Below are 13,547 nucleotides of genomic sequence, written 5' to 3' on the forward strand. Positions count from 1 at the left end.
CCCTCCAGAATCATGTATGCTATACTACACATATATATAATCAATATTTTCATTAGTCATTTGGAAGTAAATAGAAAATCACTCCTAATACAATTTGCAGGTGACATCCACATCAGTGGGGTGGTACAGTCAGGATGACAAGGGCCATTGTTCAGAACATGATCAACTAGATCTGGATGAAGGGACTGCCTCAGAAGACAGTCAAATGCTAAACCACACATCTCAGGTACCCAGATGTCCACAGAGGAAGTATCACATCATGCTGTGTGTTCTCTAAAGGCCTAAAAGTCAGCGTTTACCCCCATGCAAAGGGGAGGCACAACTAGGGATATACCAGAGCCTTCTCTACCCCCGGTACAAATGAACACAGCACCCTCACCTCCATATTCTGAAATGTAATGACAAAAAAACTATAAAAATGAGGGACAGAAAGCTGTAACTTAAGGGCTGAAGGAGATGCCTTACAATGTGAATAAAAGAGTTTGTAACCAATTTGTTCGTTACAAAGAAGATGGGGGTGTGGCTGAATAAACTACATACATACCCCTACAGGGATGAATACTGACACAATGAGATGCCTGACAGCAGAGCCAAGTTATGGCATCACCCAATGGAGGCCACAGGCATGCAGCTGGTGTGGGCAACAGCCAGCCTCGGCGATGGGAACTGAAGGGGCAGCCCCTCCTGCTCCCCAAAGATTAACTGCTGGAAGGGGGGAAATGGCCCTTGAAGGCTGCAGAGGTGCTACCTGCTTGATAAAGCAAATCCAGATGTGCGAGCACAAGGAGGAAATGTGAGCTGAATGTACTACAGATGGTTTTGGAGCTGGGGCAGCTGTTCTTGGGTCTACTGGTCACCATGTTGTGTCGCACACACACCTGCCCAGCAAAGCTTGTCCGCCGGGCCAGCCAGGGCTGCCGTTAGCTCGGTATCGAGCTCCTGAGGGGAGTGCTTGGCCCCGCCATGCCCTTTCCTGAAGGAGACAAGGCGCTCGGCTAGAGAGGGCGCGTGAGGCAATATAATCCACCGGCCTCGGGAGGGGGTGACCGCTACGGGCCCCTCAGCGGAGCTCGTATGCGGAGCTGTGGGTACCGGCGTGCGTGTGCCCGTCCCCGCCGGGGCCGGCCGCTCCCTCAGGGGACGCTGCGGAGCCGGGGCCGGGCGGCCTCCGCCGTTCCCGCCCGACGGGCCCACTGCGCTCCGGAGGGGACCTTCACCCGCTCCCCCCCGCCCCGCGCGCCGGGTAGTGCGCGCCGCTGGCCCCGCCCTGCCGACACGGAGGAAGAGCCACGTCTCCAGCCCGGCAGAGGGCCGGCAGGGAAGGGGCGGGGCCGCGCCGCTCGGCGCTCCAGTCAGCAGCACATGTGGCGCGCCGGTTCCGCCAATCCCAGAGCAGGTCGGTGAATCATGCGCTTTCGATTGGTCGGGGCAGGGGTAGAAGGCGGGGAGAGAGCGACCTGACTCCGATTGGCTCGGCGGCTCTGTTGACAAACATCGCTCCCTCTCTTTCTCACCAATCAAGACGAAGCGGCGGGCGGAGCGGCGTGGCATTAGCCCAATGGGCTCACTTTCCGCCTCAAGGGGCGGGCGGTGGCGTCGGGGCGGTTGCGCGCGGAGTGCCGGTACGTGGCGGGCGGGCGGGGCGCTGTGGGGAGGGCTGCGGCGCGAGCGTATTCTGTGGCGGCGGCAGTGGCGGCAGCGTTGGCAGCGTTCATGTCCTAACGGCTGGCGGCGGCGGGCGAGGCGGGGCCCCTCCATGCGGGGGCCGCGGTACCGCAGCGCTCTGGCCGCCTTCACGTTACTGGTACTCTTGGGGGTAGCGGCGGGCGGCCCAGAGCCGCCGCCGGGCGATGCCGTGGCTGTGGAGGCCGCTTTCGGGCTGGGGGCGGCCGCCGCTCCCGCTGCTCTGCCGGCCGGTTCCGCTGACGTGACGGTAGAGGACGATGAGGCCGGTGTGACTACCGCGGCGACCGGCGATCAGGAGCCTGAGGAGAGCGGAGAGGCCCGGACCGGCGCCAGGTGGGTGGAAGTGTCGGTGACTGGGATGAGGGTCAGTGCCTGGGGCTTCTGAGGGGGCTCGGCTGTCGGGCTGGGGGTCAGTGCCTGGGGCTGCTGAGGGGGGTTCAGCCGTCTGGGCGGGGGGCTCGGTGCGTGGCGGTGTTGCGGGGTGTGTGTGTGTGAGCGCTTGGTGGGGCCGGTAGCCGGGCTGGGGGTTGGTGTCTGAGGGAAGAAGGTGTTGGTGTCCAGGGGCGGGGGCGGGGGGGCTGTGTCTAGGCTGGGAATCAGCAGCTGGGATGCTGGAGGCGGGGGGCGGTGCGTGGGAAGGGAGCCGCGCGGTCCCGCGGGTCGTGCGTAGGGAAGGGACGGTGCGGGAGCGGGAGCGGGCTCGGCGGGGAGCGCGGCGGGGGAACGGCGCTCGGCAGGGCCCGAGGGGTTGGAGCGGGAAGGGCCGAGGGGAGAGGCGGGAGAGCTTATCGCTAAGGTACTTGTTCTTTTCTACGATTGGTAGTTAATTCCTAGACAAATAAGCTGCCGGATATCATGCTATGTGACATCTGACCAGTCTGCTTACCGTGGTAATAATACCAAGTCTCGATCCCTTCCTTGACTTATTACTGGGTGGCAGTGCTCTGTGCCTGCGGGAGGGAGACCCAAAAGCACTGCCTCTGTAGTGTAAACTCTTTCCCGCACCCACAACTCACAGTTGATCAGAGCATTGTATCCCTTTCTGTCATCTTTGCTTTTTGTTTTTAAAAAACTGCAGTTTTCCTGTTTACTTAATTGTCTGTTAAACGCAGATGCTGGTGTATGCTTGAAGGGAAGCCAAACATGCAAGACAAATTGCTGAACAAGTTTCAGAATGTAGCAAGGGGAAATAAAATACTTAATAACTGCATGTGGCAAGAAGCTCTGGCAAAAGGAAGATTTTAATGAATGACTCAATTGCAGAAAGGTTACTGAGCTGTTTCCAGTTTGTTTCTGAATTGGCTGAGAAAGATGAGGTGATAAGCCACAGCCAGAGCTTAAAGGAAGACGTGCATATCTAAATGCCTACTATACTTGAGAACCTGTTCTAAAAACGAAGAGTCCAAAGCTTTATTTTTTAGTGTACACAAGCATTCAATTAAAGCAAGAAACTGGCTGATAACTTGGCATCCTGTTTTCTTTGAGGAAAATCTATTTATCTGTTAGTAACAGGATCATTCTTTCATGTATCAGGTCATCAAAGTCCTACTTAGTTTATTACAATGCTACTGTATTCAGTTTTTAATGAGACCTTCATTTATTTAGTCCTGAAAATATTTTAAAATTAATTTTCTGTTTGACTAGTACAGCTAAGTGAAACACACTAAAAATGTTCAATTTATTTATTTAAGCCTGGATTAAATGTAGCTGTTCTCTTAATTGATTAGTGCATAGGAATAGATTCACTGTCATCAAATAAAAATAGAATGGCTGCCTGGCCACAGTAGTTGCCTGCATTTCTTTTTTTTTTTCTTTTTTTTTTTTATGTGTATTTGTGAGATTTCTACTTGCCTCAGCTAATTGTTCCCCAGCCATAAAATATCTGTGTAATACAACAGGTCAGTATAATCTGCAAAAAAATCTGACAAAACCAAAACCCCAACTATTTTGCTGTAGGCAAGTAAGTGTAATCATCTTGGGTTTGAGGATTTTTTAATTTCCTAGAAGAAAATACAAGGGTTAGTGGATTACCATGCTCTTTACATACAAATATGCAGCTTTTGAAATTGGAATAGCTGTTTAGAGTTCAGGTTTGATGAACAGCTGTATTTGCAATGTCCCAAATGGCTTTTGAGGGTATTAGGGTTGTGTTTTCGTTTTTTGAAACTGAAACAGGAACAGTGGTAAATGTTGCACCAAAATGATCTTTTGCTTTGTTTTTCTAGCACAAACGAATAAATACAAAGTTTTTGCACAGTGAAATGGTGTAGATGAGCTAAATCACAGTTCCTCCTCTATCCTGTTTACGTCTCCCCTTGCAATCTCAGCTCTTTCCTTATGTTCATAGGTAAACCACATCAGTTCTGTAAAGCAGAACAGAGCTGTGCTCAGGCCACCTGATCTCAAAAAGTGGGCTGTGCTTATGATAGGGTATAAACAATGGGTTTATGGCCCAAGACTGGCTTTTTGTTAATGTATATGGAAGTTTCTAGTAGATATTTTGCACGGTTTCAAGGGGGAACATCGTAACTGCACTTTGGTAACAAGCTCATGCCTGTGGGCGAGAGGATAAGATAGAAAACTTTTTCACTTAACTGTAGGAGGGTGTTTTTAGATGGTCTGGGTGGGGGAATTATGTACAGATGTGTTTTCATATTGACAAGTGCAGATAAAATCTGACTATAGTATTAGCTTCGTCTCTGCCAGCTGCTGTGATTACAGACCTCTTTGTATGTGCTGTGTGTACTGGACCCTTGCTTTAGTCCTCTTGGTAGTCATCTGTAAGGGTTTTCGTAAGAATGGATTTTCTTCTTCTCCATCACCTGGTTCCTGATATGTTCTGGAGCAGCAGCTAGAGGCAAGGTGAAGTGCCTAAGTGTTGTCTTTATTTTACTTATGTCATTTTTCGAGTGCCTGGTTGATGGATCCTGGGATTTAAGTAACTGCCTAGTTTGGAGCGAGTCCTTTTTCTCTTTTTTTGTGGAGACTATTGCAATTCTGGTTTTCTGTTGGTGTTCTGGGGTTTTTTCCTTCTCTAGTGTCCATGTGATGTGATTCATTCCCCAGTATGGTCCATGATTTACTTTCAACAGATCTCTTGCCGTTTCAGCAATGTGCAGCCTTGATGCTGTTTGTCTCTATGCTTCTCACTTTCTTGGCATTATGGTTGTGACTTTTGACCTTTGACCCTATGTTGTGTAATATTTTGTATTTTGTGTGGTGGTATGCAGAATTGAGGTCTAATTTGGTGGTCTTAGAAAACCTGATGGAAGCTGGCTTCTGTGGTCAAGGTAATCTGGAAGCTTTACTCCAGTCAGGAGGTGATGTTGATAAAGCCAGTAATAAGGTATCCTTTTGCAGAGAATAACCATTTATCAGGCTTAACCAAAATAGAAGGTAATGCAGGAATTGCTTTTCCTTGCAGCTTGGTGGTTAGGTGTCTCAAAGAGGCACCCAGAATGTCACTATTTCAGTTAATGTAATGGAATTGCAGGTACAGGCCTAACCTCTTCAGCAAGCAGTCTTGCAAAGAGATTGCTAAAAGGACAGCTCTTTATTCTTGAATCATGGCCGTATTCTACTGGTATTTGTAAGAATATGCTGTAAGAATTGGGCATAATATGCTACAGTAAACTTATGATAGCACTGTGGGGTGATAAAAAGCAAGTTGCCTGCCTGTTTTTAAGGTCTGAAATAGTTTATTGAAGTAGTTGCCTGAATTGTTTTTATCATAATGTGTTAATCTAGTGCTTGATTAGACTACCTGAAAGATAGGAAGATCTCTTGTCACCACTTTATACACTCAGTATGCAAAGCTTCAAGCAGTGGGATCGCACGGAGGAAGGGGGAAACTTGAAAAGAGGAAAAATCTGATTGTGAGAAAATATAACACCAGCATGGGTCTAGGGTGCATGTAGACAAGTTGCAGATCTTACACCAGTCAGAGTTCAGGTGACAGGATTTTGACTCAGTGGAGTTGGTCAGAGGTGGGGAGAACAGGTATTAAGATTTTAATTTATAATAAAATAGAGTAAGTAATGAAGGACTTCATTATGAGACTAAGGATTTTTAGTAGTTTTTTTCTGACATGCAGGATTATTGTTGAAGACCAAGATGAAGATGGGAGCAGAAACTTGATTATTTAGTTCAAAATGAGGCACTCATTAATAAAGCAGAGATAAATGAATACTTTTCTTGCATGTAGTTCCAGTTCTAAAAGTAGCCACATGCAAGATTTAGGTACAGCCAAGCCAGTTCTGTTCCTGCATCTCACTGAAGTGTTTGCTTAGTAGGTGGAGTTTGTGAAATAAAGTCCATTATAGAGCTGGTGGCCAAAGGGACAAATAAAGAATACCGCTGCACCCAAGAAAAGTAACAATTTTAGGGTATGAAGAAGCAGTTGCTTAAATCAGTTTCTCAGTGTGTGCTACTGGTACAAGGGTTCCCTCTGAAGGCATGATTATCTCCACCCCCAACCCCCCCGCCTTTCCTAATCGGCTAAACTTAAAACCTAAGTGCAGTTATACCATGATTTGGGTGACCAAAGGTCATGATGCGGGTACAGATTCCAAAACTGCTGTCTTGGGTGGCAGTGGTGAGTCTTTAATAATGAGAGAATTCTTGGGGAAGGTTTGCATCTGGTGGGGAAAGATAATATGGAAAGGTAAGATGTGGAGGCATAAAACATTTGTTATGTGAAGGAGAAGTCAAGCAGGAAGAATTAAAGGAAAACAATGGGAGTGGATGGGAAGGAAATGTTGCATAGTGTGATGTTAGGATTTTTCTCTACAGTCTTACTGCCAAAATTCTTTCCATTCTAGCTACATTTCTACTTCTTTTATAACCTACTTGTCAGCTGTATCAACATAAAATTTAAATTGATCCACTTGGAATAATATTTTTATGCAGTGCTAGAGGGCTTAAGATAAATTGTTTTAACATAAAGCAAATGGATTCTGTTAAATGTGTGTCCAAGGCCTTTAGTGAGCAAGCACCTGTTTACGGTGCTTGAGTACAGTCTAATGCAATCTGGTTTATTATTAACTCGGTCTTGGTTCTGTAGTGTTGGAATAATTGTATGTACTCAGCTTATAAAAACTCATGTATTCTACTGTTCAAATATTTGCACAATTGGTATTTTTCTAACAGTCTCTTAAACTAAGGTTTTGGAGGAATGTGATGCTTGGCCACCCTCAGAAGTGGGAGCTGCTATGTTATTTTTTGGTACAGGTTAAAGATGCATTTAGTTTTCTATTTATTAAGAATATGGTGCTATGGTATAAGTACCTATAAAATGTGTGAGTTACTTTTACATGTAAAACTGCCGTGTTTTACGTGACCTTTGTTAGAGGTAATGTAATAAGCTGCTATCCTTGAACAAGTTTTTAAGATCATGTTTTTAGTTTTTCCCTCCTTAAAGAAAAAACAATACTCCCCTATAATTTCCTCTCTAAACTTCCAAATACTACACTGGTAACTTTGGACAAGTGAATGTATTTGGTTTCAGTTCTACACAATAATTTATTGTCCCTTATTGTTTAAATTAATGCACGCACAGACACGTATATGAATCATTACATCCCCCTGCCCTTTTACCCTCACCCAAAAATAGTGAAATAATCTACCCATCAGGTTTATTTGTGCAGTTCCTTATTCTTATTGAATCCGATGTCTAGAAAGGTCCTTCTGGGTCACTAGATTCAGCCCCACCCCCTCCAGAGTAAGCAGTCTGTAAAGTGATCATGCTACTCCTCCAGCCTTTGAAGATTGGTGAGCCTGCTGCAAGCCAAAACTGCCAACATATCCCAGCTTTTTCAGGCCAGAGACAATCTTCAAGAAAAAAAAAAAAGCCTTTAAAAAATGACTTGTTAGTGTTTTGGCTCTGTGGTGGTTAGGGTTTTTTTGCTTTTTTTTTGGGAGGGGTGTGTTGTTTGTTTTATTTTAATGCTTGAATTCTAGCTCAACTAGAAATGCTTATTCTATATTGTATGGCTGTGTAAGAAACAAGATTTGCTAAAACTGATGAGCTTCAGGCCCTGTATCAATCAACAGCTAGCCTGCCGTTACTATATATCCCCAGATAGCCTACTTAAAAGTCTAAGCTGCATAAGGCAGTTTGCTTGCTTTGTGGTCTGCAGATATTGGAGGTTGTTTCTAGTGTCCTGTGTATGCCTTAGGCAAGACTTGTTTTATTCTAAGACTTGTCAAATCTTCATGATTTCGATGTTTCATCCAGAGGTATTGAAAACTTACTGATTTGCTGGATTAATAGTTTCAGGTTTAGGTTGTTTGGAAAGGGCATATTCAAGATCAGCGTGGAAGGGACTGGAAAAAATAGGGTATTTATTTGTATAAATATCTCAAAAGATGGTCTCATTCAGTGTTGTAGTGATTAACATGTGCATGTGGGAGCAAAAAGTCAACTATCTTCCCCTGAAACTGAAAGTGTCTTACAGCATGGAAATACTTTATGACATCTAGCTGGAGGCTTCAACTTTTCTACTTTCTGTTGGTGATCTAGGTAGAGCTCGTATTTTTAGATAAAGTTAAATTGCTGTTTTGCAGAATATAGATATGACTTCGAAGTTGGAGTCGCGCTCTATTAAATGTAGAAAGCAGCTAACAGATAAACTTCATACGGCTGTAGTTTTGACTGTGAATGTTTCCGACTTGCAGATCTCTAGTAATTATTAGCACTTTGGATGGACGAATTGCTGCACTGGATCCAGAAAACAGTGGAAGAAAACAGTGGGATCTGGATGTGGGATCAGGTTCTCTTGTGTCATCCAGTCTTAGTAAGCCAGAGGTAAGGCTTAATCTCTTTCCTGCCTAAATCCTTAAACCCAGAATTTTCTGTAATAAAATGCATGCAACTTCCTCCATATTTGATAGATGTTAAATAATGCAGCAAACTTAGCATGGATAAAGTTTGGTAGCTATTTCCAACTTTTTTTGGCTTGCATATATCATGTTGCCATTTCAAACTAGAGTGTGTCAGCATTTTAGTCTTGCAATTGACGTATGTGATAACTATCAAACTAGATGATGTAACTGAGTTTGGGAATTGTATGTAATTGCCGATTGAAAACAAGTTACTTGTAAGTGGAAGCAAATGAAAGGATCATCTGCTTTGTATTACTAGAGTGTGTTTTGGCAAGTACTGGCGCTTTTTTTTTTTGTCAAGAAAAGCAAAAGTCCTTGTGACTTAATAAATGAACAAAGGATTGGTGTTTTTTTTAATATGCCAGATAAGCAGGCTGCCTATGAAATAGACTGTGTTGGCAATAAAATAGAGTGCTGAAGGTCACCCTACAGTACCGAGTGGTAAAAGGTTCCATTGCTTCTTGCTTTAAGGAAATCTAAAGAGTTAAAGGTCTTGTTTGGTGCTATTTCCACCATCAGTTTGAATAAACTTAGGCTAGATATTAGAAGGAAGTTTTTGGTGGTGTGTTTTTTCCTGCACTGAAGAAGTGAGATCCGTGAGTCATTCTCTCCTAGAATTACGAGGAATAAATATACCAACTAAGAGGTAGTTTGTGGTGATGACAAATGCACAGTCCTTCACTGTCGTGGATGGTTGAATTTGATGACCAGTCCTGTATCATGCTTTTGAGTGATGCACATTTGAGAGTGAAAGTTGAATTTAGGGGTATTCTGACTATATGAGCTTCTTGCTTGTGGTTCTTTGTTGCTGTCTGTTTACATGACCCCTGTCCTGGTATGAAGAAGGCCAAGGAAAGATTTGGTCTGCTGCTGTGGTAGTAGTGTGAGAACTAGTAATAGGTATCTCTTATTGCAAAAATAATGTGAATGTTAAATTGTGTTCCTTTGTTTCTGAGAGAGAATTTTATTTATGGATGCAACTTTTTGAGACTTGCTCAGATGTGGTTTTGTGTTTAAGAAAAAACACTTTGGAAATAACTTTCCCCCAAAAAATACATTCTGGAGCAGAACTGAAAAGAATACAAAAACTGTAAAGGGGCAGATGTCAGTTATAAACTGTGGTCCTTCACAAATGTTTTCAATACTGTGTACTTAAAATATTGATCTGTTATCTGTTGCTACAAATAGTTTCTGATGACCACAGTGAAAATAGAACCACCGGTTATAAAACACACATTTGAAATCTGTGCAAATATAAACTTCATTTTTCACTACAAATTAAGACAGCCCAAGTTTTTAAAGATTTTGAGAATGCAAGCATTTAATACTAAAGAAGTGTTTTTACAAATATAGATTTTATCACTTAACTGGTCTGTCCAGAGTTTTGATTGTTTTCCAATGTGGTGTGACTGTAGAAATGAAAGATTAGTGCTTAGGCAACAAAAACTGTAGTTTGTCCAATTCTGGTTTGTGGCTTCAAGGTAGTAGGTTGCGGTAGTCATAAAAAAACACTTTTGAAGAGCTTTTGTTATGCATATGGGAAGTTTTCAGATAGGCTTTCAAATTGTTTCATTTCTACAACTGTGGCCAAAGACACTGATGGATTTTGGCAGTTAAGATGCAGAGCCTATGAGAGAACTAATTTTGGAAGTAAAACTTCATTCTGGCCCTTTAGAAGCTGTTAAGCGTTGTGAATATAGGCCTTCTTAGAATTACTGTCATGTAAACAAATGCTGTTAAGATAAGACAGAATTTAACAAGAAACAAAAGTGATGAATACTCAAAATAAGCTACACAAACATTTAAATATTTATTTTAAACATTTAAATATTTAAATGTTTAATCTGCTGTCAGTATCAGCTGGAAGACTTCATGCAGTGGTGAGTCTAGACACTAGAGTGAGTAATGGGCCTCATTAGAATTGTTGGGACAATTCTGTTTGGGTCAAAACATTAAATTCATTAAATTCTTAAGAGTCTGTTGTCTTCCTACTCTACAGTATTTCCTTTCTGATTTGGGCATGTAGCATGTTAAGTTTTACTCTCCCTTATACTGAGGATTTTTCTTCTTCCAACCTTTTTGAGGTAAAAAGGTCTCTGCGCTTGCAACCACAATATTATCTTCATCATAGAACAGTATCTTTATGTAAGCTGTAAACCTAAATAGTCTTGCAAGAAATGGCAGATGAGTAACACTTTTTGCATTACACTTGCGGTGCTAAGGATTTGTGTTCTTTCAGAGTGAAGGTGTGTTTTTGTCTTAATTGTTTTGATGAGGTTTTTTTCTAACTATCTTGGGTGAGAGTGCAATGAACTGTAGTTCCAGGTCCTGATGCAAAAGTATAAATTTAATTTCCAAGTGCCTTTTAAGAAAAGACATTAGATCTCCAAACTTTCAACGTTTAATGATGTTTAATAGAACTGTAGTTACTTCGTTTGCCTAACTAAAATGTCAACTTGGCTGTCTGGAGCTCATGTGTTAATTAGGAAAGTGAGGTAGTAAAATTTCAAATGTTCCAGCAGCTCTGTCAAACACTTCAGATCTTGAAACTACTGCTTAAGACACTGACAAGTGAGATGTTCATAATTTGTCATGTGAACAGATCAATTAGAAAGGCAAGGCTGCTGAACTACTAATTGTGTGTCTGGGTAACTAAAACGATAAAATTCATTCCTTGACTCCAAGCTTCAACATAAACAATCATGGCCAGGGTGCCGTTGCTGAAAAGTTACGACTTTGCATTTCAGTGTTGTGCTTAAGAATTTAAAAACTTTGTTTCCTTATCCGCTGTGTTAAAATGAAAATCCCTTCTCTATAAAAGCTGTATGTTTACAATTGCAAGATTTCTTGTTACCTGTTTACTTGTTACATAAAGATTGCCTGTTGAAGTTCAGGCTGAAATCATTGAATCTCAGCTTTTCTAAAAGAGAGGTTACTTTTAATGAAAACACTTAAATTTACTCTTTAAAAATTAGCTTTGTAATGAATACATTGTCTGTACTTAGGCAGAAGAGAATACTTTTGGGAGAAACAGCCTGTTAAAATAACGATGCTTAATCATAGTGAAAATAGCAAACTGCCTTTCAAGCAGTGGAAATGGTTCATAGCACATCATTATGAGACTGTTGTCGTTTACCAATGAGGGTGATGTGTTCTTTTACCTGCATAGCTTTATACTAAATTACTTAATGGGCTGCTTTTTCTTTTATGAGCATCTATTATATGAGAGAAATGAAAGTGTGAACTTGCCTGTATATTAAAATGACTAGCCATTGTGGCTACTGACTGATGGGACACTGGGAGGCTGGAGAAAAGATGGAGACAGGAAAAAAGCCTACTCTGGGCTGGATAAATGGCAGAGATACTCCTGTGAAAAAGCTGGTAGCTGATGTTTGATGAGAAGGAGTTTTAATTTGTGCTGTCAGGAACACTGCAGGGAGTTCAGCCTGACGGCGCAGCTCGAGTCGTAGTAGTTTCAGTGCTCTGGGTAGAGGGTACGCTGGGATGTACTCAATAAAAGTAACTGCACTGGCTCATGATTTGGCTGTTACAGACTATTCCCTAAGCAAGCATCTTATTTCCTTATTTGAGAGACTGCTGATCATGGGACAAAATGAGTTTTAGCCCGCAAGGTTGACACTTATAGCAGTCAAAGTAAACATACAATGGTATGCTGGGAAAAATGAAATAATTGGGTTATCTTGTGTCACAAAATTTGTCAACATCCTTATCCCTCTAAAGGCTTTCAGTGTATTTGAATTTCATAGTATATATATTGAATTCTTGCTGTTTTCTTATCATGATAATTATGTAAAATAAATTTTTCTACAAACTTAGATATCTGTGTGATCTTTTTTGGACATAAAAGTGGAATGTTTTTGTTGAATAGCCCAGTATTATATTGTTTCCTCCAGATAAATGTGGAGGCACAAAGAAGTTTCATACTGAACTCAACTGAAAATTGATTGGGTTGTAAACAAAGTGAACCCATAGATACCTTTAGCAGATTGTTCCTTTTTTGCCCTTTGGAGAGGACAGCCTGATGCTTAAAGCAGTGAGTTGGGAAAGGGTTTTGAAATCTCCAAAGCTGCACTAGTGACAGGATTTAACGTACAGTAGGAATGTATTTTTTTTTAATTTTTTTTCCCCCCTTTGTCACCATCATAAACATTTTCAAGTTTTCAGTGCTTTGGCTACCCAAAAGAAATAATAAGTTCTGCTGTGAAGTGTTGAGGCACCTGGGAATCACTTTAAGGTACTGACTGCCTGCACTTTCCTGCACATTGGATAAGGCAACCTCTGTACCTAGTCAAGCCAGAGAAAAGCCAAAAGTTGTCCTGAGTCACTTTGGGAATATGGGAAGAAATTCAGCAGCTGTCGTCCTTTGGCCTCTTACACTTTGGTGTAGAAGAAATTGGAAAACCCACACTGAAGCAGGTCAGGGCAAGACAAGAGGTCAAAACACCCTATGAGGGGCTTGAATTGTGGTTTCTGGATTCTTTTATGGGCCCTCCCAGAGGTTAGGGGAGAGTAAATAACAGTCTCTTTGAAAGAGAAATCTTGTGACATCAATTTAGGAAAGTCACCCACCACTTAGGGCATCCCTGCGGCAGCGTTTTATTAACTTGAATGAAAATGAAGTTTTTGTTTGATCCATGGCTTTCTACTTCAGTTTTTTTCAGTGAAGTCACTGCCTGTAAATATCATCAAACAAAAAGCTGAGATACATTTATTTTGGACATGGGTGGTGTCAGACTTGTTTGATGTTATAGCAGCTGTTGAATACAGTGCTGAATATTATGAATTTCTATTAAACCTGTATAAATCTGTTCTGACTCTGCTAACAGTCACTGGATGAACAAAAGTATTAGTTTCAAACTACACAAACATTCTGAGAAAATGGCTTTCTCTCTGGATTCTGCTTAAAAACAACGGCTTTGTCTAGCTCACTAGTGTTAATCAACTTTTAGTGTATTTGT

At 42.1% G+C, this 13,547-nt stretch overlaps 1 protein-coding gene across 1 annotated transcript in view; it reads left to right on the forward strand.

The window, feature by feature from the left end:
* The first annotated feature begins 1,643 nt into the window (after window positions 1–1,643).
* The window catches only part of EIF2AK3 (eukaryotic translation initiation factor 2 alpha kinase 3), a 45,350-nt gene continuing 33,446 nt past the window's right edge, over window positions 1,644–13,547 (forward strand). The window contains exons 1-2 of the mRNA XM_040591317.1: window positions 1,644–2,019; window positions 8,362–8,491. Coding sequence (XP_040447251.1) covers window positions 1,757–2,019; window positions 8,362–8,491 — 393 coding nt within the window. The 5' untranslated portion in view covers window positions 1,644–1,756. The remainder of the gene's footprint in view (window positions 2,020–8,361; window positions 8,492–13,547) is intronic.

Source organism: Falco naumanni, chromosome 1, assembly GCF_017639655.2.
Source record: "Falco naumanni isolate bFalNau1 chromosome 1, bFalNau1.pat, whole genome shotgun sequence".
Lineage (NCBI taxonomy): Eukaryota > Metazoa > Chordata > Aves > Falconiformes > Falconidae > Falco > Falco naumanni.